The 24508-nt window shown below is 48.5% G+C and overlaps 2 protein-coding genes across 4 annotated transcripts in view; one reads left to right on the top strand and one right to left on the bottom strand.

The window, feature by feature from the left end:
• NDRG1 (N-myc downstream regulated 1) overlaps positions 1-5617 on the top strand; it is a 67840-nt gene extending 62223 nt beyond the window's left edge. For both annotated transcript variants that reach the window (XM_023728216.1, XM_004373018.2), the window contains one exon: positions 3708-5617. In XM_023728216.1, coding sequence (XP_023583984.1) covers positions 3708-3919 — 212 coding nt within the window. In that variant the 3' untranslated portion in view covers positions 3920-5617. The remainder of the gene's footprint in view (positions 1-3707) is intronic.
• Positions 5618-12426: 6809 nt separating this feature from the next.
• Positions 12427-24508, bottom strand: part of CCN4 (cellular communication network factor 4) — a 39002-nt gene continuing 26920 nt past the window's right edge. Inside the window, exons 3-5 of one of the 2 annotated variants that reach the window (XM_004373016.2) lie at positions 21525-21785; positions 15678-15871; positions 12427-14870 (exon numbers count right to left, since the gene is read on the bottom strand). In XM_004373016.2, coding sequence (XP_004373073.1) covers positions 14571-14870; positions 15678-15871; positions 21525-21785 — 755 coding nt within the window. In that variant the 3' untranslated portion in view covers positions 12427-14570. The remainder of the gene's footprint in view (positions 14871-15677; positions 15872-21524; positions 21786-24508) is intronic. The other variant, XM_004373017.2, reaches the window with a different exon arrangement.

Below are 24508 nucleotides of genomic sequence, written 5' to 3'. Positions count from 1 at the left end.
TGGTGGTGATGATGGTGGTGATGATGGTGGTGATGGTGGTGGTGATGGTGATGGTGGTGGTGATGGTGATGGTGGTGGTGATGGTGATGGTGGTGGTGATGATGGTGGTGATAATGGTGGTGATGATGGTGGTGGTGGTGATGATGATGGTGATGATGGTGATGGTGGCGGTGATGATGGTGATGACGATGGTGGTGGTGATGATGGTAGTGGTCATAATAATGGTGGCGATGATGAAAGGGTATTAGTAAATCCTTTATTTTTTCTCATTTAACCATCACAATAATCTAATGAGACATTCTTATCGTCACTTTACAAATGGAGGAAACTGAGGCTTCATAGATTAAATAGGCACTAGAGTGGGATCTGTCAAAGATCTTTGAAAGCTTGTGTGAGTGAGTGATAAAGTTGCCCATAGTTAAGACCTATCATATGGGGCTAAATTGTTAGATTTGGGAATTGAAGGGTAAGTAGAATTCATGATCTTGCTACTTCTTGCTTTATGGTTACAGTTTATTCTTTAGTTAGACACATACCGCATTTTTTTAGCAATGCTGTCCCATGCCTAGGACAAAATGTAAACCTCGATGTTGACCAGCAGCCACAGTCGATACTGGTTCTAGCACGGACATCTCTGCTTTGGTTCTTCCTGCCTACTGCTTGGAATTTTAATATATGTACTCATCTTAACTAGGCTGCCTTTGAACTTCCAATCTCTTTTTTTTCCCCTTATTTTTTGTTTGTTTTGTATTATTTAAAACAGTAACGGGCATGTTTGCTAAACCAGCCACAATCTTCCCTTTGGCCTCAGCCACATCTAGTTTCCAGCGAGGCTGGGACCCGGGAAAGGGCGAGCCTGCTTTTCATGCCTCTAGCAGGATCCTTGATCCAGGGTGCCCTCTTCCAACAGAGCACATTTCCCTGTGGGCCTCCAGCCCTTCTAGCGCCTTCCCTATGGGCCGAGTGTGTGAGCCAAGGCAGTAAAGGAGAAAGCCAAGGAGAAAGCCACTGGCCAGTCTTGTTGACCTTGCAGGGCGTGAATCACAGTGCATTTCTCTTGGACCTGCTATGGTTTTGGATTTCTGCTTTGAAAGTGTATTCTGGGGAGAAAGGAGGTGAAAGGCAGGCCTTGTTTTTTTTCCCTCAAATAAACTTCTATTTCCAGAAATCCAAAGCTTCCTGCAGGTTCTGAGGAGAGAGCAGGAAGAGCTATACTTCCAAAGGTACCAACTAAGAGATAAGCCATTGACTTATTGCCATAGTCGATTCTGACTCATAGGGACCCTATAGGACAGAGTAGAACCGCTCCATAGAGTTTCCAAGGCTGTAATCTTTATGGGGCAGAATGCCACATCTTTCTCCCATGGAGCAACTGGTGGGTTCAAACCACCGAACTTCCAGTTAATAGATGAGCACTTAACCACTGTACCACCAGGGCTCCTTAACCAAGAGATAGAAAGTAATAATTTATTGAGCACCTACTCAACATGGCGGGCCCGGCCTGACTAGACCTTTGCATACATGACATCTAGTATGCAGTTCTAGTCACCATAGCCCTGGTGGGCTAGTAAAACTCCATATTCCAGGTCCTGAAATAGGGGCTCAGAGAGAGTATATGAAGGACAGATAAGGGATTGACCCCAGTTATTTCTGGATCCAACAATCAGCTCCTTAAGAAGGGATTAATTCTCTTTGTGCATGTCAGCCACAGAAGGCCAAGCCATACGCCTACTGAATGAATACAGCGACCCTTACACTCGTGTATATTTATCAGCTGCCTCACGTTATGATGTTCCTTATTCAATACGGCCTTCACAGCAATACTTCAGTTGAGTGGCATGTTAGCTTCCTGTGGCTGCAATAACAAATAACCACAACCTGGGTGGCTTAAAACAACAGAAATCTGTCATAGCTCCAGAGGCTAGAAGTTTGAAATCAAGGTGTCATCAGGGCCATGCTCTCTGAAGGCTTTGGAGGAGGATCCTTCCTTGCTTCTACTGGCTTCTGGTGGTTACTGACAATGCCTAGTTTTGTGTGACTTATAGATACAGCACTGCGTGGGTCTTCACATGGCCCTCTTCTTGTGTGTCTCTGTGTTCCCTTCCTATAAGGGCACTAGTCATTGGATTAGGGCTTTGCCCTACTCCGGTATGACTTCACATTCATTTAAGTAATTACAACTGCAAAGACCCTATTTCCAAATAAGGTCACACACTGAGGTTCCAGCTGGACATGAATTTTGGGGTCACACTATTCATCCCAGTACAGGTGGGGGAGACTATTCTGTCCCCATTCCACTTTATTGGCCACCTGTTATGTGCAAGGGTGTTTTAAGTCTTGGAGAAGGTCCTGAAGAATGGACGGTGCTTTACCAGTGCCTTGCTGGCTGGGAGCTAACGAGCTTCTCCAGGGAAGAGGGAGACAACTCACAGTTCTGCCACGAACTTGCTGTGTGTCCTTAATTTCCTCACCTGTGACACACACGGGTTGGCCAGCTGACCGCAAATGTCCTCCCCACACCAGTGGTCGCTGACAGTATGGGGTAGTGGCACAAATGGAAGTGCTAATGGAGGAATCAGTATTAATATCCCTAGTGTACAGACGGAGAAAGTGGGGCTCAGAAAGGGACACTTCCAAAGTCATGCAGCTACTGTCAATCCTTGTTACTTGCGGACTCCACATTTTCAAATTCAGTGACTTGCTAAATTTATCTGTAACCCCTAAATCAATACTCAGGGCACTTTCATGGACACTTGTGGACATGCACAGAGGGGCAAAAAATGGGAGTTGCCCAACACACACGTTCCCAGTTGAGGTTGAACAGGCGCTGTCTGCCATCTTGTTTCAGCTCTCAGACTGTAAACAAGTGTCCTTGCCACGTTCTATCCGTGCCCGTTTTTTGCCTTTTTTCTGCCTTTTGTTGATTTCACTATTTCGAATGGCCCCCAGTTGTAGTGCTGAAGTACTGTCTAGTGTTCCTAAGCACGAGAAGGCCGTGATGTGCTTTACAGAGAGAATATGCGTGTTAGATAAACTTCACTCAGGCATAAGTTATAGTGCTGTTGGCTGTGAGTTCAGTGTTAACGAATCAACAAGATGTATATTAAACAAGGTGTCTCTAAACAAAAACGCACAGAAGATTATGTATTGATCGGTTGGTGACAGTGTTGTGACCAGAGGCTCGCAGGAACCTAACCCTGTATTTCCTCTAGAACAGTAGTTCCGTATTTGCTAATTCAGTGTTTGCAGTGACTTTATAGAACATGTTGTTGTTAGTTGCTGTGAAGTCTATTCTGACTCAAGGCAACCCCATGTGTACAGAGTAGAACTGCTCCATAGGGTTTTCAAGGCTGCGACCTTTCAGAAGTAGATCGTCAAGTGCTGTGAATGGTGAGAATTGACTGTATTAAAGTAAGTCGTGGAACTAAGGTTCAAACCTAGATCTGGATTAAAGTCACTTACTGTGTGATTGATTATAAGTTCATTACCCTGTCTGAGCCTCACCTTCCACCTCTGTGAACAAATGCAGGGATGACAGGGAGCCCAGTGGCTCATTACCATGGGTTTGGACCAGAACACAGAGCATGCTTGGTGACCAAGGTCTGGCACAGAGCGGGCATCATGGGTCACCATGTGCATGTGATCCAGCCCCTCTGGAGCATGGTTCCTGTCTCCCACCCCCTAACCAGCTGTCTCTGTCTCCCCAGTGCCCTCTGCCAGCATGACCCGCCTGATGCGGTCCCGCACGGCCTCAGGTTCCAGCGTCACCTCCCTGGAGGGTGCCCGCAGCCGCTCCCACACTAGCGAAGGTGCCCGCAGCCGCTCTCACACCAGTGAGGGTGCTCGTCTCGACGTCATTCCCAGCTCCAGCACCACTGGGGACAGTACCGGGCCCAAGTCCATGGAGGTGTCCTGCTAGGCAGCCTTGCGGCCTCCGTCCCTGGACTTGGATCTGTAGCAGCCCCCTCCCTTCCAGCCCTTTCCCTCCCCCTGCCTGCCATGCCGCACATAACTTGACATTAATCCAAAGCTTATTTTCCAAGAGTGAGCTCTGGTGATGACAATGTTAGATGGGTTTGGGGTGAGTCTCTCTGACCTGGGCGGGGGCAGGGGTGGACCAAAGACAAAAAAGCATCTCAGAGGTTCTGTTTTTATTAACCAGTGGCCTGCTGGCCACTGTACTACCCTCCCTCAGAGACACCAAACTGCCAAAAACAAGAAACGCAGCCGTAAACACTTCATAAACCCAAGCCTAGGGTGCCTGGAGTACCCTGCTGCGAACAGGCACTTTGTCAGAAGGCCAGCCCACCCCCTTCCTCTTTTCTCTCCAACTGAAAAAAAAAAAACTGACCCCGTTTCTGGAAACAAAACCCTTTCGGATTTGGAAAGGGGGACAGCAGTGAATTGTGGGTGGCGCTTTTAACTAGGCAAAACAGGAAGGGGAAAAAAAAAATTTCTGTCGGGGCTACAGATTGTTTGGAAAAAAACCTCTGAAGTGAACGTCAAGTGTAGATCTTTATTAAGTTGTGCATATGGACACTTTTTAATGCTGAAGCCTTGGAGGCTGTTTTTCTGGCACCTTTCCGATGTGTAACTAAAGTGGACAAGAAAGTCACCTGGCTTGACAAAGGAACAGTCTTGGCAAATAGTGGGTGTCATGATTTTAAGACTTTAGCTCTGCCACCTGCCCCCTCTTCTCCAGCCCCCACCTCTCACCCCAGACTCACGTGTGAGTGATTATTTTCGTGCGTGAGGAAGATCCTGTAGACTTGTAGATGCATTCTCTGCAGTAGAGAAAACATTCCTATCAGCTGTACCGGCTGTGATGGTTTTAAATGCCGGGAAAAGGGGGATAGTATATTGGGGTGGGGGGCAGTGTTTTGGGTTACTAGATGTAAGGGTTCCGTTTGGTTGTGATGCAGTTGGTGAAGTTGTAATTTCAGTGGCTCCAACCCTGGTTCCCGGGAATCTCGTATAATCGAGTCCGGTCCAGCTTCCAAGCTGTGATAGCTGGAGTATAACCTGGACTTGAGGGCAATCTGTTCAAACCTGGTAACCTTGCTCTGTCTTCTGATAGACCTGTTTGCTCTGGAGAGGGGTGGAGGTTTGTGTGGGGAGTGGTGGCTGAGAAGATATAGAATATATGCTCCATGGGGCTTTCCTTCCCTCTCCTCTGCCTCCCCCCTCCCCTGCCCAGCTAACCTCCTTTCGCTGAATGGGCGGCCCTACTGACTGAGCTGGGGGTCGGCGTCGCTGTCAAGTTCCCGTACTACTGCCTTTTGATTTTGATTCCGGCTAACCTTGGATTTACTTAGGGGAAGTTTGATCAGAGTGCGTTGAAGGTTGTGACTCAGCCACTGGGGCCTGGTGACTTCGGGACCCTTGAGTTGGCAGAAGGAAGTAATCAAGCCTTCTAGGTAGCTTGAGAGGCAATGACTTAGTTTACCTGCCGCCACCACCTTGGAGGCTTCCTCTGACCTTGTGCAGAAAGGTTGGGACAAAGGCGAGAGTGGCTGAATCGAGACAGGAAGCTATCGTGTACAAGACTTTTCAGAGGAGTTTCTTAATGAGATATTTGTATTTATTTCCAGACCAATAAATTTGTAACTTTGCAGTGGCCTGTGTCTTTTTCTCTCCGAGGGATGGTGCGTGAGACATCGAGGTACAGGGACAGGTCTTTCAGTGAGGGGGGATTGCCAGTCCTTGATACCTGGGGTCCCTGCCACGCATCCCCACCACTTGGAATCCTTCATCCAAGAGCGCAGCTGCTCAACAGAAATATAATGCGAGCCGCGTATGTTACTTTAAATCTTCTAGTCCACAAAAACCAGTCGTCCTCAAGTTGACTGTGACTCATGGCAATCCTGCACGTGTCAGAGTAGAACTGCGCTCCATAAGGTTTTCAATGGCTGATTTTTCGGAAGTAGATCATCAGGCCTTTCTTCCAAAGTGCCTCTGGGAGGACTTGAGCCCCCAACCTCTCAGCTTCTGAGCTTGTTAAAAAAAATAACAACAAACCCTTATTGCTGTTGTTGTGTGCAGTCGAGTTGATGACAACTCCTAGAGACCCCACGTGACAGAGGAGAACTGCCCCGCAAGCTTCCAAGGCTGTCATCTTTCCAGGAGCAGATTGTCAGGTCTTTTTTCTCTGGGAGCTGCTGGTCGATTTGAACCGCTGACCTTTCTGTTAGCAGCTAAGCGCTTAACCATTGCACCACCAGGGCTCCTCATAGTATAATTACCAAAAGGTTAAAATTGTGACATAGGAAGTGTGTTTCTTTGTTCAGGAGTTAAATAGGCCTAGAGGCTAGTCTCGTCATAATGGTTATTTCACAGGGGTGATGCGCATACATGGTCTCTTGAGACACTCGCCACAGTTTTGATGACAGACAAAGGTCTGTGGTTTCAGCTGGTGATTTTACTGGGGTTTGTTGCCTACCTTTAGCTAGAAGGAAATGCTAAATTTCAGCTAGAGGTCAGTAAAAACAGAGATGTGTTTTCCCCATTCAAGTTCACGACCCCTGAATTCTATCCATGGATCCCCTGGGGGTCTATGTGCCCTGGGTTAAGAAACCTTGCCTTAGAGGCTGAGGGGAGGAGTATGTTTACTCAATAAACATAAGAAGTGCCTTCTCTGTGTCTGATAAGATGCGTGGTGGAGGAGCTAGCCAGCAATCACCAGAGCAGTGGGCGTGTACATCAGTTTAAGGGAGTAAGGACAGTCGCGGAGACCCTCTGGGCCTGCCTCCCCCAAGCTCAGGCTTCGCCCAGGGAGTGAACCGTTAAAGGTGTTCCCTGTGCCCCGGCTTCTCTTTAGAGACCATATGTTGACAGTCTGTTTTGCCAGCTGGGGATCTATTTATGTTCTCATAGCTGCTTGTTTTGGTTTTCATCCCCTGACCCTTGCATGTCAGCAGCAGCTGGAGGCCACGTCTGCACTCAGATCAGCCAGGTGCAGAATCTGTAGGGATGGACAAGGCCTCCACCTGCCCCTCCTTAGGCACCAGCTCAATCCTACAATTGTTGGATAGGTCCCCAGACATAGCCAAAATCCATCTGATTACCTATTTGTCTTGGGGCTCCTTAGGCTGAATGGGCATCCCTCAAATGTGTCCCATGTAGAACCCAAGGGCAGAAAGTGAGACCTAGCCTTTTGTGGTTGGAGATGGGATCGGGGAAGGGGCATAGGGAGTAGGTCAGCTACCTTACTAACATGAGATTTCTCTGTTTCCCTGAAGCATAAAATGGCGGCCCTAATCCATGATTTTCTGGTTCTTGGGCCTGAAACCACTCAGGTCTTTTGTCTCTTAAAGGGGAAAATCTAATTGGCCCAGCTTGCTCAAGTGTCTACTCCCTGTCCAGTCAGCAATGACTGGGCTCATGCTATCCTTCCCCCCAGTACACAGCAGGGGCTCTGAGGAATTACCAGGCTTCATTGGGTGAATTGGCGTGTCCCTTATACAAGTAAATCTATCTATAGCCAAATTCCCTGCTGCAGAACATGCCCTTCCTCATCTCTGTTCTGGGAAGCCTTTCTGAATGTCCCGCCCTCCCCAGGAAGCACCTGCCACATGACATAGGCCCCCCGTGGAGATGGCCTCAGTAGTATTTGGGCATTTATAATGCATGTCAGCTGACACGCCCCCCCACCCCCCAACTAGACCATGAGGGGTTTCTTACTCTTGTGTTGCCAGGGCCAGCACAGTGCCCAGCACATGATAGGAGGTTTTTGTTAAACAGGAATGCTTCTTCTAAGAGTAGTGGTATTGGCGTATATTATAGTTTCTTTCCTTTTTTTTTCATTCCTTATCTGTAAGCAGAAGTTAGTCTTGCTTCACAGATAAGAAAACCAAGGCTCAGATTAAAGGGCTTGTTCAGCCATTTCTAAAGTGGTTTGTGTCCTTTCACAGTACCCTGAGCCCACCATGAATGCAACCAAGTATTGATGTCTTGGGATAACAGAGCATCAGTTAGTTCCCCGGACTAACACTGTGGATACCCATAAGGCTTTTGTTGCCTGTGGGAGTGTTTATCCCTCCATTAAATGGTCCCACTGGACTCGGGTGACCTGCTTTTATGATGTCTTGTGTCTGGCTTTTAATTCGTTTACCTTCTTCTTAGCTAGCAGGCTGACATTTTGTCGTTGCTACCAGTAAGTTTGCTTCTAGAAACTTCTCCTCTGTTTTTATTTGTCATGGACTAAGAAACTCACATTGTTAGCACTGTGTGAAAAACAAGAGCCATGAGGTTCACGGCGGAGGTCTGGAGGCATTCTTTACAGAGTAACGTATAAAGCAGTCCATGGACTGCACGGCAGCTCTCTCCTCTCCTTAGAAGATATTCTTTGCTTGGGTCTACATTTAGAAAGAGCCCAGACACAGCTAGCACTCGGAATTCTGAATACGTGAAATGCTTTTGTATTTTCATTTTGTCAGTAGGCGCTATAGGAAACACTGGCATTTCGCTATGTGCTCTTTTACCATCGTAACTTTTTCTGGCCATTTTCTCTGAATCTCATTTTTCCCTAAACTTCAGTCATCTGATATCATCAAAAATATCCCCCAAAAGACTACACAGTCATCTTAATCTGAGGCACTCACAGGACTCCACAATCTAACTTCCAGTTAAGAATAAGAATATGCTTCAGAATAGAGGTGTTCTTGGAAACCATGCCTGTGACAATCATTTGTCTATTGGCATTGCTTCTCCCCTTGACTTTCATTATAATATCATAATGTGTTTTGGGGTGGGGGTAGGGTAGCAGGTGGGAGGGTTTTGGCCAGAAGGTATTACAAGAGTCCTTCACTTCGTTTACCCCAGCCATCTACACACGTGTTCATATAAATGAGCATATACTATGTACTGAGCTGGGTTTCGGGGAGAGAAAAGAATAAAACACTGTTCCTGCTTTAAAGAAGCTAGTTTTTAATCAAAGTAAAGCATAAATTAAAAACAAAAATCAAATAGTTAAGGGAACAAGTGGTCTATGATTAAAGTCAAAGAGCATTTCACCGAATACTGGTGACACTTTTTCTTCACATTTGCCATTTTGAAATGGGGCTGCATCAGTAAAACATGCACACACACGCGCACACACAGTGACTTAAATTCTTACTGTAACCTTGATGGTTATTCCCAGTTTATGAGGAAACTGAGATTCCGCTAATAATAGATCTGCTTATTAAGGGCTTATGATGTGCCAGGTACTCTTCTGAACTTTTTACACGCAATGCCTTTTAATCGTCACATCAACAGCACCAGGAGGTAGGTACAATAATACCCACACTTCACAGTGGAGGAAGCTGAGGCTCAGATGGATTAAGTGACTTGTTCAGTAAGGCATGAAGAAAACCAAGGTCCATTTGACTGCCAAAGTCAGGACTGTTTCTATTGTGTCTTGCAGCCTCTCTTCCACTTCACTTCCTGTGTTTCCTAAGGCAGCTGTCTGTAGATACTCCATCTATCCCTCCATCCAACCATCCATCCATTCATCCATCCAACTATCTATCCATCCATCCAACCAACCAACAACTGCTCAGCCAGCCCTACCATGTGCTAGGCACTGCAAATGCAGTGATAGCCCCTGACCTCAGGATACCCACAGTCTAGTTGGGAATACAGAAAGGCACGGAATAAATAAGGGCTTTGAACCGGTTTGTTCTGACTCAAACCCCACTGAGAATTTGCATTTCCACCCCCAGATATACTGAATCAGAATCTACATCTTTTAACAAGATCTCCAGGTGATTCTTATGTATAATACATTTTGAGAACCACTGCTCCACTAGTAGTTCTCAGAATTGGTCCCTAACCAGCAAGCAGCATTAACATCGCCTGGGAACTTATTAGAAACACAGAATCTCAGTGGGGGTTCAAACCGGAATGTACTGGTTCGTAGCCCTGAAATAAATGAGTGGGTGAATGAATGAATGTTAAAAATTCCATTTTATATTTATATGAGGTGTCTTCTAGACTGGACACATTGACAGCCCTGGTCTTTGAATCCCAGATCCCATATTTCTAAGCACAACTCCGAATGACTTAGCTAATTTGATTTTCATGTATAAAATATCTGGGACCTAGTTTCCACCACCTGCTTAATGCTCCATCATCACCTCATAACAAATGGATCTACAAGAAAACCCACCCAATACAGTAAATCACTGTGCTGATGATTTATTGCTTTAACGAGAAAAGCTATAAACAGAGAATTTGAGCAATGAAAACCCTTCACATTGTACAAACATGTTCCATGCAACACAAGTCATGAGAAATAAGAGGAATGTTGTAAAACGTAGTAGATTGCTCAAGTGCTTAATTTTCCCCTATTGGGAAATTACAAGACATTTCTTTGTATATATATTTTTGAAAAAGTCACTTAGAAAAATGGCAGTAAGGATATTTAAATATTAAATCACAGCTTGAAGACAGATATATACATACACATATACACACACATATATGTGCAGAGAGACACAGTCAACCATTATGATATTCATGACTCCCAGCTATGAAGGGTCATTGAAGTTCCTTCTCATCAAGATAGGTCTTTTAGACCAGACTTGGTGGTTTGAGACTGGAGGGACCCCGGAAGACGTGGTCCCTGGACTGTCAGCCCAGAACTGAAACCATTCCCGAGGCCAACTCTTCAGACAAAGATTAGACTGGACTATTGGACATAAAATGATACTTGTGAAGAGTGTGCTTCTTAGCTCAAGTCGATACATGAGTCTAAATGGGCAGCTTCTGTCTGGAGGCGAGATGAGAAGGCAGAGAGGGTCAGCGCTGGTTGAATGGACATGGGAAATCCGGGGTGGAAAGGAGGAGTGTGCTGTCACAGTACTGGGAGAGCAACTAGGGTCACAAAACAATGTATGTATAAATTTTTGTATGAGAGACTAACTTAAATTGTAAACTTTCACTTAAAGCACAACAATTTTAAAAAATGCTCAAGGCAGATTTTTTACTAGTTAAGCTAAACTATTTTTTGGTTTTAAGAAGGAAAAAAAAAAGAGTCTTTTACAAAAAAGCAGTGACATAATTCAACATAATAGTCATGGACTACTTTGCTTCCCCATAATCCACATGTATACAGAGTACAATATTAATGAGATTACAGTTATATCATTTGAACCTACTTTCTTTGATCACTCTCAGAATCCCTTCACGTAAAAATGGTAGCTTTAAATTTGTAAAGATTGTTCCTTTGACTTTGGAGGCAGGATAACTAGGCTTAGTGTCAGGAGAGATGACTCAAGGATTAGCCCAACCTGTGTTCATGACCTTGGTCTTCCATTCACTAGCTGATAAGACCTTGGGCAAATTACTTAACTCTTGAGCCTTACTTATTCTATAAGCCTCAGTCGTTTTCTCTCTAAAATGGGGGTGATGATAATAATGTCAAACCTCATAAATTTGCTATGAGGATTAAGTAAGATATGGCAGTAAAGCACTTAGCACAAGGCCTGACAGGCAAGAAGTACTCACTAAGTGCTTATAATAAGGTTTAGCAAGAACCAGTGGTTTGGTGAATTCAGGTCTCCTTCCATCCCCAACATTAAGCAAAGCAATTTACTCTAAGAAGTACTAAGGTGAATTTCTTCACCAACTGTCCACTCACCTATGTCCCTTTCTGTCATCTCCGAGCATGGAGCTAGGAGGAGCTGCAAAGGTGATTTATTTGCACATCTGCTGAGGTAGGATGGACCCCATGACACTCCAGTGAGTCCTAAGGCTCCGCCTAGAAGCCTCCCCTCCTCTCCGGGCTGACTGTGGACAGCAGGAAGAGCTGGGGTTTGGGCTCCAACCTTTTTTGGCTGATTTTTCAGCCTCTCTGAGTCTCAGATATTCCATTTATAGAAAGATGCTTATTCAAAACTGCTGTGAGAATCAATACTGTAATGAAGAACCTAGCATAATGCTTGGCACCAAGTAAGAACTCCATAAATGGAGTTTTGGTTTTTTTTTTTAATTTCGGTTATTATTATTAATTTTCACTGAGGCAGACCACACCATTGCAAGATATTTCTAACTGCTAGAAAGAGCTTCATTACATTGGGCCAAAATCTCCTTCCTCTTGACTTCAGTGCACTGACCTGAGACTTCCCCTCTGGTTCTGCACAGAACAGACTCATTTCTCAAAATCAACCATGACTGGATCATTCTGGCCACCACATTCCACCTATCCCCAGGATAAACCCCAACTCCTCTAACCAAGCTCCTATGATCCTGGAAGCTATGCTCAGTTTCCCAAATGGGGATGCAAATTCAGTACGGACCTAGCTCTTGGATTTCTACTGAATTTCAACTGGGCTAGCTATTATCTAGTCTTTTTAATTTGTAGACGGCAGGTGGTTTCACTCTAAGGAAATCCAACAAGACTCACACAGACTTACAGAAGGGATTATTTATGAGTTAAATCCTCTCTACACAAGACTCCTTTTTTTTTTTTTTAAATAAATAAACATCTCTTTAAATATTAAGTGTCTTTTTCTATGGCACTTGAAATGAGATCTGGATGATAAAAATTAGATTTTCACACAGTGTGGGAGGAAGAGAGCTTCTGAATAAAGCTAGGAACACCTGCTCAATTTCATTTATTCATCAAATACATACTGAGCATCACAGTATGCTTTGCACTGGGCTAAGCTTTCAGGAGGCCCCAGGAGAGGGGACACGTTTCCAGCTTGTTTTCCTGTTTAGGAATCTCTCTGCTCACTTCAGATAACTCCCTCACGAATAACTGCACACCATTCAATAAGCAGCACTGAAGAAATCATCTAAATGCATGAGGAGATCTGGTTTCCATTGGAAGGAGGGGATGAGCTGTTGGAGATGCATGAATTTCTATCCACCTGATAATTTTTTGGATGTTCAAGCACCTAAATGATCTGAAAGTCAGACACTGTCTTCTCTTGGAAAAGGATCTAGAGAGACAGTATTAAAAGTGAACACCAGAGTGAGAAGTCATGTATTCCAATATGTTCTCCTGCTCTGACATGTTTGGAAGCTCTAAAAGTAGGAAAAAATATGGACTTTGGAGTCAGTTCAACTTGGATTTGCATACTGACTTTCCCACTCGCCAGCTGGGTGACTTCAATCAAGTGTCTTTGCCTCTCTGGGCTTCTGCTTCACATTTGTAAGAACGGAAATAGCCACGGCAAATTCAGAAGGTTGTCGCAAAGGTTCAATGAGCTAGCCGAGGTAAAGCGCTGAGAACAATGTCTGGCACAGAGAATGTGCTTCATAAAAGAACTATCATAGTAAATCTTTATGTTTTATTAATAAAATAAATAATAGCCTCCTTTCCATTTCCTTTTCGCTTCAAACCCTTGTTAAATATATTTCTGGTTTTAAGCAACTGGCAAATCCCTGTCTTCACACCAGGAAACTGGGTTGTTTTGATCATTAGACCCAAAGGCTGTGAAATGGTTTACTGTGGCAGAATGAGACAGGCCTTGGGCCCAGCCATCCTTGTGGTCCTGTAGCCTCCTTCTAGGGGCCACTCGAGGCCATGAGGCATGGACGCACTTCTTGTTTGACCCACCCCTGACCTGGACCTGTCTTGGTCATTTCAGGAGGGTCTGGCCTGGACTTCAGTGGGGTGTCCCAAGTCTCTGTAGGAGAAATGCCCCAGGATACCACCCTCAGGGTGCAGAGAGGCCATCCCAGGGCCTCCAAGGACTCCTGTGAGCCATCCAGCAGAGAGAGGGTCTGGATGCAAGGAAGAGCCTGGCCTATGGATCAATGCCCCATCAGTCAGCAATGGACTCCAGCTAGGGTCAGTGGCTTCTTCTGGAAACTGGCTGAGCTCCCTCTATTCCTGGAGTATTGACTGGGGGCTGTTTCCATGATCAAGAACAGACTTTATCAAATCTTGTTTCTCACTGAGATGAACCCAATCTCTACCCTTCACAGTGCAGGTGTGAAGAGAAACTGAACCTCAGCAATCCCGGAGTTAATGGATACAACTTTCCATTAATAAACAAAACAAAAAACCATTCATCTCTCTTGGCAAATGTTTGGTGGCTTTAGGGTGCATAAATCTTTAGCATCTGAGATACTTTTGGTATGTTACGGTCAGAACAGTCTATTAGGGTATCACTAGGCAGGACCCAAATAGTAGACTATTCCGTTGGCCCAAATCCATCAATCCTTCTGAACAGACCCCAAGAGCCTTGTGGTTTGGCATCTAAAGAGGGAATTCATGATACTGGATGTCTAGCTGGTTCTCTTCCATGGGACTCAGGCAAGATCCAGCAGGACTTCCAGTGTATTAGATGGTGGGTCAGGCTTGGGGCTTGTCCAGAACTGCTAGAGACAGGCATTTTCTTTGGAGTGGACATGGAAGGCTGCCAAGGAGGGACCCAGAATCTGGGCCTGAGGAGCACCATCATGGGCCTTATGGGTGGTCAGAGATGGAAAAGGGGACAGAGGATCAGGATCAGGGTAATTAAAGGTGAGTGGTAAGTGGACAAAGGAAGGCTCAGTTGTGAAAATGTTCTGGCCACAGAGGTCTGGCTGCTTTGCAAGCGCTGGGCCAGGCCCTGAGGCCCTGGTCTTGTGCCTGCCTAATTCGCAATTTCTGAGATGTCAGGGTAGGATTCCAAGTCTGCAAAGATATCATTGGGGTTCCTACAGCTCAGGTTGCAGAAGCAAGCATTGATCCATAGGACCTGGCGGGAGAAGCCAGGCCCATCAGGACACTGGAAGGAGACGTTGATGGTCTTGGACTTGTAGGGGATGCAGCACCTGTTGTCCGTACAGGCCCCACAGTACTTGGGTCGGTATGAGCGTGTGCTGTTGCAGCCCCCGAAGGTGAAGTTCATGGGCATTTCTGGCTGGTACACAGCCAGACACTTCTTCCCTGCCTGCAGGAGAGGAAGGGAGCTTTCAGTTGGGATGTTCAGGGATCCTTATGGTGAGCAACTCCTTCCTCCAAGCCCCCAATTCTTCCCTTGTCATGTGCCATGTGGAAGCACGCCACATGACTTTCAGATTCCCAGCATCTTTAAGTAAGGAAGGACCTTTGTAAATACAGGGAGACCCATCCATAGTACACAGGGGCAAACTGAGGACCACAGAAGGGATTGCTATTGCTTGGGCTGCATCTTACAGCCTGGAACTTCCCTTCTCTTCTGCATCATGCCTTGCCAATCCCCAGTCATTCATCACGGTTTCACCTGATGCTAGCTCCTTCAGCCAACCAGACTCCCCCAGCTAGTCAGTGGCAGAGCCAACATTGGGACTTCATGATCAGGGATCTGCTTTACCTGAGCCTCTTCTTCCTCAGTCTCCTACAGCCTCTCACACACCCTCATCATGGAACTTACTCAATGGGATTGGCCTTGCTTAAAAACAGCTCAATTGTCCACTGGGCTGCGGGCAGTCACTGAGGGTTCCTCAGCATCTTTACAGATGAGCACTTTGGAGGGGCCTGGGCTCTCTCTGTGGTGGCCTTGATACTAATAATATGGCAGCCACAAGAACTTCCACTGGGTGAAGTGCACAATGCGCTACCCCATGACACACATTATTACAAATAACTGTTATCAGGAAGTGGGTTAGATTGTTCCCATTTTACATGGCTCCCACTAGGAAGTTTGGGAGCCAGGACTCAAAGCCAGGCTTGTCTTCTTGTGGCCCCTGCCCTAACCCCACCCTGGGAGGGGACGCACCTTGATGTGCGATCGGATGTCCACCTCACACGGCCGCAGGTTGCAGAGACGGCTCTCCTGCTCAGGCCAGCACTGGGTGTTGGCGTTGGAGATGCGCATGGAGACCCCCAGGCCGCAGCTGGTGGAGCAGGGGCTCCAGGGGCTTGTGTAGGCTATGCAATTCCTGTGCCATGGCTCGACCTCCCCCGTAGCCGCTGCGGATGGGAGCAAATTCCCTGTGAGTCTCCAGCTCCATGAGCCCTGACCCCCACTGTCACCACCTGAAGGGGCAGGGTCCCCAGAGCTCAGAGAGAGCTAGTGTAGCAGTCGGTTCTTCCCCACAGCAGAGCAAGTGACTCCTACCCAGCTTGGGTTCCCAGGGAGAGGCAGACATGTTCTGAACTCCTTACAGTTTCCTGACCAAGCGAGGCAGCATGGAAGAATGGAGGCAAGGTGATCTTTAGTGGTGGGCCTGGGTTCAAATCCTGCCCTACACTCTACAGGCTGTGTGATCTTAGATAACTCCCTCACCCTCTGTTATGGATTGAATTGTGTCCCCCAAAGTATGTGCTGTAAACCCTAACTTCTATACCTGTGGTTATAATCCCATTTGGGAATGGGTTGTCTTTGTTATGTTAATGAGGCAGGATTAGTGTAGGATGTGTCTTGAGTCAATCTCTTTGACGTAGAAAAGAGATTAAACACGAGCTAGCAAGCAGAGATGGGGGAAGAGAGATGTCAGGCCACATGAAGATTGCCTAGGAGCAGAAGCTCAGGAGAGACAAGGACCTTCCTCCAGAGCCAACGGAGAGAAAAGGCCTTCCCCTAGAGCCAGTGCCCTGAATTTGACCTTCTGGTGTCCTAAATTAGTTTAGCGTCCTAAATTGTGAGAAAATAAATTTCTGTTTGTTAAAGCACCCACCCGTGCTATTTCTATTATAGCAGCAGTAGATAATTAAGACACCCTCTCTGAGCCTCAGCCTCCTCAGCAGAACAATAATCCCTGCTTTGTGGGGCTGGTGTGACAACTGACAAGAACACATATGAAGAGTCTAGATATGTACTGAGCATGTATCAGGCATTCTGCTAGGTGCTGGGGTAAGGGGCTAAAAAGCAGTGGCTCGCCCCTGCAGAGATTCAGTTTATTTGGGGAGGCTCAAAGGCAAGTGCCTACCTCCTAGTAGCTAACATATCATCTTGGACTGCTGAGGACATAGTGACTGAGGGGACACACAGGCTTCAGAGCCAGATGCTGGGTTAAAATCTCAGCACGGCCACTAACGAGCTGTGTAACTTTCGACAAGCTAGCACACACACCTCCGTGCCTCAATTTCCCCACGTGCTAATGGGCTTGACAATAGCATCCCTCTCCCAGGGCTGTGAACTGGAGACGCTGGTTCACACAGGTGAACATGCTCAGGCTGTGTCTGGCCCTCAGTAAACCCTCAGTAAAGAGGACCTTTCAGGATGACCTGGCTGGAGGCCAGCTAACCTACCAACTCCTGGAGTGTTCTATGAATGCATGCATCCCCGGCATCAAGGACATGGTGGTGGCCAACAAGTATCTGGAAAATGGAAGTGTAGGTGAGCTAGAGATGGTGGCCAGTGAGAAGCCAGGGACACAGAGGAGAGATACCCAATAAAGGTGGAGCAAGACCACAAAATAAAGACCCAAAGTAGAGGCCAGTCCCACCCAGACACACACACACACACACAAGACACATGCGCACAAACACACATACACACACACAGACACCCCCCAAACACCCACACACACAGTGCATACGCACACCACACACACACACACACACACAATACGCACAATACACCACACACCGCACACATACAGAAGATACACATACACCACACACACCACATACACAAAACACACACACAAGACACATACACACATACACCACCCACACACACGATACAGACACACACACCACACACGCACATCGCATACACGTACAAGACACACACCACACACACGATACACATACACCACACACACACACACACACACACACACACACCTCACACACACACACAGAACTGGAGAGAAAGGAAGTGGTGGAGTGAGAAGGTGGAAGAAAGACAGATGGGCAGGACAGGAAAACTGTGGAGAGGGAGAGGGACAAGGGAGGACAGAAGAGGGGAAGAGGAGAGGGAGAGAGAAAGGGAAGGAGGGAGGGGGAGAAAGGGAGAGGGAGAGAGGGAGGGGGAGAAAGGGAGAGGGAAAGAGGGAGGGAGAGAGGGAGAATGGGCAGGGGCAGACAAATGATAAAACAATCAAGGGTGAGAGGAGGAGCTGGAGAGAGAGAAAAACTAGAGAGAAATCTTCAAGGATCAAAAGGAGAAGTGGGGGCAGCGCTCTGTACCCCACCCCTCCAAGCCAGGAGGTGCAAGGGGAACACTGCTGAACGAATGCATGAATGAATGATCAAGAGAAGGGGAGGTGTGGGGGGCAAAGAGGGAGAGACAGAGAGAGAGAGGAGGGGCACCCAGACAGAGGAGGGGCCGTCCTCCCAGGAGCAGGGGCAGGGCTGAGCCAGCTAAGAAGGGGATTCGGAGCCCTGAGCTAGGGGACGCAGTAGGGAGGCCCGGCCTAGGAGGATAAAGGCCTTGGTTTCTGGGTCACCTGGCTCCACGGAGGCTCCGCATGTGCGGGGTCAGAATGAGGTCACTGGGCCACACACAATGGGCAGGCGGCTGCCCTCCGCCTTGTGTGGCCCTGTTGAGGGGCCTTGGAGGGACACTCCTCTGGCCACCCCCAGACCCTGCTGTCCTGGGCCTGCTGGGGACAGAGCTTTCCCTGCTGCCTCCTCCCACTGACTCAGGACCATTTCTTATGGGGCAAGTCCTTGCTCAGCCCCGCAAGCCCCCTCAGAGAGGCCCTGCTGGGGACCACCACCTTCCCGGCTCAGGCAGACCTCCCAAGGGTGCCAGTCTGGAGAGAAGCCTCTATTATGCGCTGGTCCCTTTACGCCAAATCCAGCTTGTTCTTTCCCTGAACACTTTCTCCCCTGGGCTGCAGCCAAACCTCTTTCTCCTGTGCTTGCGACACCTCCGGGGTGGGTCTGTCTTCCTCCATTCCCTCTGGCTCTCACCTTGAGGGGTAGTGTCTCAGGGTTCCACAGGCCCTCGTCTCTCCTCTCCTTACCCTGCCTGCACAGCGGCTCTCAGCCTGGGCAACTGTGCCCCAGGGAACGTCTGGCCATGTCTGGAGATGATCTGGGTTGTCAAAACCGGGTGTGGGGGTGCTACTGGCATCTAGTAGGTAGAGGCCAGGGATGCTGCTAACCATCCTACAATGCACAGGACAGCCCCCACAACAAAGAATCATCCCGTCTGAAATGTAGATCGTGCTGAGGCTGAGATGCCCTGCTCTACACAGCCTCCCTGAGCAATCTCATGCCCTGCTGATCTAAAAATAAAACTACCCAGTACCCTGGTTAGGCTGTTGGTAGGTGCCATCAAGTCGGTTCTGACTCAGAGCAACCCCATGTACAACAGAATGAAACGCTGCCTGGTCCGGCACCATCCTCATGATCGTTGTTATTTTTGAGCCCATTGTTGCAGCCACTGTGTCAATCCATCTCGTTGAGGGTCTTCCTCTTTTTCGCTGACTCTCTACTTTACCAAGCATAATGTCCTTTTCCAGGGACTTGTCCCTCCTGACAAGTCTGTCTTAGTTCTCTAGTGCTGCTATAACGGAAGTACCACAAGTGGATGGCTTTAACAAACAGAAATTTACCTTCTCACAGTTTAGGTGGCTAGAAGTCCGAATTCAGAGCGCCAGCTCTAGGGCAAGGCTTTCTCTTTCTCTTGGCTCTGGAGGAGGGTCTTTGTCTCTTCAGCTTCTGCTTCCTGGTACCTTAAAGATCTCCACATGCCTTGGCATCCATCTTCCCCTGGGTCTAGGAGGTTCTCAGTGCAGGGACCCCAGGTCCAAAGGATGCACTCCTCTCCTAGCTCCTCTTTCTTGGTGGTAATGAGATCCCTCTCCTCTCTGCTCTTTTCTCTCTCTTTTTATCTTTTGTAAGATAACAGGTGTGACTTAAGCAAGGGCGTGACTTGAGTAAGGCTGTAAGAGTGGTGACTTAAATAAGGTGGTGACACCCCACCCTAATCCCGCCACATAGAAGTTTTAAGATTTGCAACACATAGAATGGATGATAGTTACATCAGATCACAAAATGGAGGACAATCACATCAGTTCACAAAATGGAGGATAATTACATACTACTAAGAATCATGGCCTAGCCGATCTGACATATACTGGGGGTGGGGGGTGGCACAATTCAATCCATGACAATGTCCAAAGTACACAAGATGAAGTCTCACCATCCTCACTTCTAAGGAGCATTCTGGCTGTACCTCTTCCAAGACAGATTTGTTTGTTCTTCTGGCAGTCCATGGTATATTCAATATTATTCGCCAACACCACAATTCAAAGGTATCAATTCTTCTTTGGTCTTCCTTATTCATTATCCAGTTTTCACATGCATATAAGGTGACTGAAAATACTATGCTTTGGTCAGGTTCACCTGAGTCCTCAAAGTGACATCTTTACTTTTTAACACTTTAAGGAGGTCTTTTGCGGCAGATTTGTCTAATGCAATACATCGTTTGGTTTCTTGACTGCTGCTTTCATGGGTATTGACTGTGGACCAGTAAGTACCCTTAGGACTCTAAAACTCTATTGTCATTTCTTCACACCTTCCTGTCTACTGCCTGATAGACTCCTTCTTTCTAGAAATGTCCTCCATGGCATCAGATGATCCTGGTTTTCCTCCTATACCTGACCCTCGTTTTCTAGGTCTCCTCTTCCTCTGCCATCCCAAAACTCTGCCCTCTTTCTCACTCTGCATATGACCCCTAGGTCAGCCCACCCACCCCATCGGCAGCTCCAGGCTGATGGTCTGCAGAGCTCACTTCCTGCCCCATCTCCCTACTCTTGGTGAGCTCACTGACAGGGCACCCTGCCACAAACTCACCAGTCTCAAAGGAAGCAAAGCTCCTTGCCCTAAACGTGCTCCTTCCCTTCTATTCTCCTACCTGACTACAACCCAGGAGCCATCATCTACCCTTCCTCCCCTCCACTCAGAGCATCAAGACCTTCAGTCTTGCCTGTGAAAGACCTCTTGCATCTGTCCCTTCCTCAATCACCATCTCTCCCCTCATTGCCCTAGTTCAGATCCTCATTATTCCTTCTGTCCATCTGACTGTCCATTCATCCATCCATTTATCCATCCATCCATTCATCCATCCAACCTTGATTGGATACCTACCAAGTGTCTGGCACTGGGCTATGCTCCAGGTAAGGAGTGGTGAAACAAACAGGCCTGTCTCTGCCCTCTCTCCCCCAGGGCTTCCTCTTACCTGGCTCACAGCCTCACCTGCCCACCATTCTCCATAGTCTGGGGAAGCCCCAAGCCATCGTGAAGCCTGTACTCAGCCAGACCTCACTTTCCTGCCCTGGCATCTGCTGCTTCTGCCTCCCCAGGGTCCCTCACACCCACCCTCCCTCCACCCCACTCCCTAACCTCTCCAAGTAGACTATAGCAGATAGTGTGGGTAAGCTTTCTTCTTTACAAGGCATGTCCTTATTTTATGCTCAGAGGATCCTATATGTTAACCAGGACAAATGCTATTATTTCCATTTTACAGACGGGAAAATGAGCTCCCAGAGGAGAAGCGACTTTCCCAAGGTCACACAGGTGGTTAGTGGTGGGCTGGGAATGGAACCCGGGGCAGTGTCAACCACAGGCCCTCAGAGCGCCTGGAGGGGCTGAAGCTGGGTTAAACGGCTGCTGGGCAACAGCCCTCAGGGCCCACCCCTGGCCCACGCGGCGCTGCACGCACCCGAGGCGCCCGTGTCACGCGGCGTTGTCTTGCGCGGCTTCCTGGTGTCGTCGTCGCACACCCACTGCTCGCAGCAGCGGCCGGGCCTGCGCACCCACCGGGGACGGCGGCACCAGAGGCGCGGGGGGCGCGCGCGCAGACACAGCGGCGTGCAGCCCAGGTCACCGTCAATACACGTGCAGTTGTACTTGCAGTTGGGTTGGAAGGACTGGCCGTTGCTGTAACGCACGCCGTCCAGGACGCAGCCCACGCCGACCAGCTCTGCAAACACAGGCCATCACAGTCGGGTCAGGCCCAGTGGACGTAGCCCGGGGCCACCCCTGGCAGCATCCTCCCAGCCTCTGGACCCCACCCGAAACCCTCCCCCACCTCTCCCAACATGGCGGGGCCCATCAGGCAAGGGCAAAGGCAGGGAGGCGTGACAGGGCATGGTACTGCCAGGGGTCAAGGGGTTTGGGGGCACTTGAGCATCAGGAGTGTAGGGGTTCCTTATTGCTACGGCTACCACCTACTGATGGAGGCCTGGTGGCGCAGTGGTTAAGTGCTTGGCTGCTAACTGAAAGGTTGGCAGTTGGTACCCAGCAGCCCCTCTGCAGGAGAAAGATGTCGCAGTCTGCTCCAGTAAAGATTACAGCCTTGGAAACCCTACGGGGCAGTTCTACCCTGTCCTATAGAGTCGCTATAAGTTGGAATTGACTGGATGGCGGTTGGTTTAGAGCTTATACTCTAGTGTGGGGTGGGGTGGGGGTGGAGGAGGAAGCTGACAGATGAAAGATAATCAAATAAATCATACAGAATGTTGATAGTGACGAGGGTGACCAGTGTCAGGGAGAAAAGTGAAGCAGGGAGGGGAACTTGGGTGGGGAGACAATTGCAGATTTAAATACGTGGTCAGGGAAGACCTCACTGAGATGACGCTTTAGCAAAGACCAGAAAGGGTGAGGAAGTGAGCCAGGGTGCTGGGGGTGGAACCTTGCAGGCAGATGGAATGGTTCGAGTAAATGCCTCTGTGGGAGCAGGCCTGGGATGGATGAAGGAGGAACAGCCAGAAGGTGGGATGGAATGGAGAGTGGAGGGGAGGGGAAAGGAGATGAGGTCAGAGAGGGCTTCCTTGCAGGCTCAGAAAGATGGACAGCTGATAGAGTCCAGAACCGTGCCCAGCACGCAGCTGCTGCTCAGTAAGTAACTGTTGAATGAGTAATGTGCTTTATGTTTTACAAGAACACAATGCTGCTGCTTGAGAATGGACTGAGCAGAGTCCAGGGCAGCGGCAGGAAGCCACCAGAGGAATCCAGGTGAGAGCTGGTGGTGGCTGGGACCAAGGGAGGACCACAGGAGGGCTCAGCTTCTGGGTATATCTGGGAGGAGGAGCTGCCAGGGCTTCTGATGGATGGGAAGTGCTGATGAGGGAAGGAGAGGAGCCAAGAGCACCCCTGGTTCTTTGACCTGAGACTTGGATGGCGGGAAGTGCTCTGTCCTCCAGGAGGAGCAGGTTTGGGGCAGGCGGCATCAGTAGTTCTTCATTAAACATGGTCTAAGTTTGAGATGTCTGTTTGACATGTGAGTGGCACATAGAGTTGGTTACACAGAACTAGAGTTCTGGGCAGATCTGGGGGATGCTGGGCCAGGCCAGAGCTCCCACCTTGATGTCACGGTCTGTCTGAGTACTGCACCTGGAAATGCAGGCAGAGGGCCCCAGGCAGCAAGAGTGTCCCCTAGAGGAGGGGAGGTTTGGATTCTGTGGTCGGCCCTCAGTTCTATCCTGTCTCCTGCGTTGTCCCCGCAGTGAGGCAGGGAGTAATAATTCAGCTAGTTTGGCTGGTGAATGAGAAAACTGAACTTGATCTCCGTGAGTTTTGCTGTCTGCCAATCAAAGAAAACATCACTCTCTCATGAAGTTGTTGGGAGAAGTCACTGAGGTAACCCATCAGATGGTGCCTGGCACAGGTCAGATGGTCGGTAAGTGTCAGCAATGGAGCTGGGACTCAAACCCAGGGGCTCCCACTCCACAGCCCATTTCCTGCCACTAGACGCCATAAACCCATTGCAGTCAGGTTGATTCCGACACATAGCAACCCCATAAAGGAGGGAGAAAAGGCAAAACAAAACACCGTAAAGTGGGGGAGGTACCGTGTGAGTCGTTCATCTCTGCGTTCTGACTCACCCCCGACTCTGCCCTCTCACTCCAGGAAAGGACGTGTGTGCACGTGTATTCAGGTGTGTGTGTGGGTGTGTGGGGGTGTGTGCACATATGTGTATGTCTTTTGGAGGGCGGAGTGGGCGAATCCCAGGTCCCTGCCCCTGACGTGGGAACTTGGATGAAGAAGTCAGTGCTGGGTGCCTGGGAGTTCCTCCAGCACAGTGGTTCTTAACCCTGGTTGCACAGTGCAACCACCTGGGGAGCCTTTAAAACCCCCGATGCCCACGACATGCCCCAGAATATGGGGTGGACACCCAGGTCCTGGCATTTTTCTTTGTTTGGCGCCCCAGGCGAAGGCAGTGTGCAGCTGAGGTTGAGAACCTCTACGTCTCCTGTCTCCTCGGCGTTTTGGTGGAGAACAGGGTGCGGTGTGAGTGCTGCCGTCTTTGACCGGCTGGCCCGCCAGAGGCTCGACAGAGAGCAGGGGTTCTGTGATGGTGGCAGGATGGTCCCATGTGAGGACTGGGGGGCCCCCTCCTCATTTGCTTTCTTTTCTTTCTCACTAACCGGAGGACCAGCTCTTGGCCAGATCCTTCACCACCTCTATGTAATCTCAGACATGCATGTCGGGGCATGGCCTGGATAGCTTTCTCCTTCTAGAAGCACTTCCAGGGACTCAAACCACCTTGCTCTGCCATCTGGGCCTTCACTCCCCCAACCCACCAAATGAACTGTCAGCCCTATGGGAGTAGGGACGGTGGGTCATGCATTGCTGTAGCTCCATTGTTGTATCCCACTCCCCAGTGTTGATTGTGTGAATGAATCTATGGATAGATGGATGGAT

The sequence above is a fragment of the Trichechus manatus genome, unplaced genomic scaffold (genome assembly GCF_000243295.1).
Source record: "Trichechus manatus latirostris isolate Lorelei unplaced genomic scaffold, TriManLat1.0 scaffold00022, whole genome shotgun sequence".
Taxonomy (NCBI): domain Eukaryota; kingdom Metazoa; phylum Chordata; class Mammalia; order Sirenia; family Trichechidae; genus Trichechus; species Trichechus manatus.
This window is presented reverse-complemented; position numbering and strand designations above follow the sequence as displayed.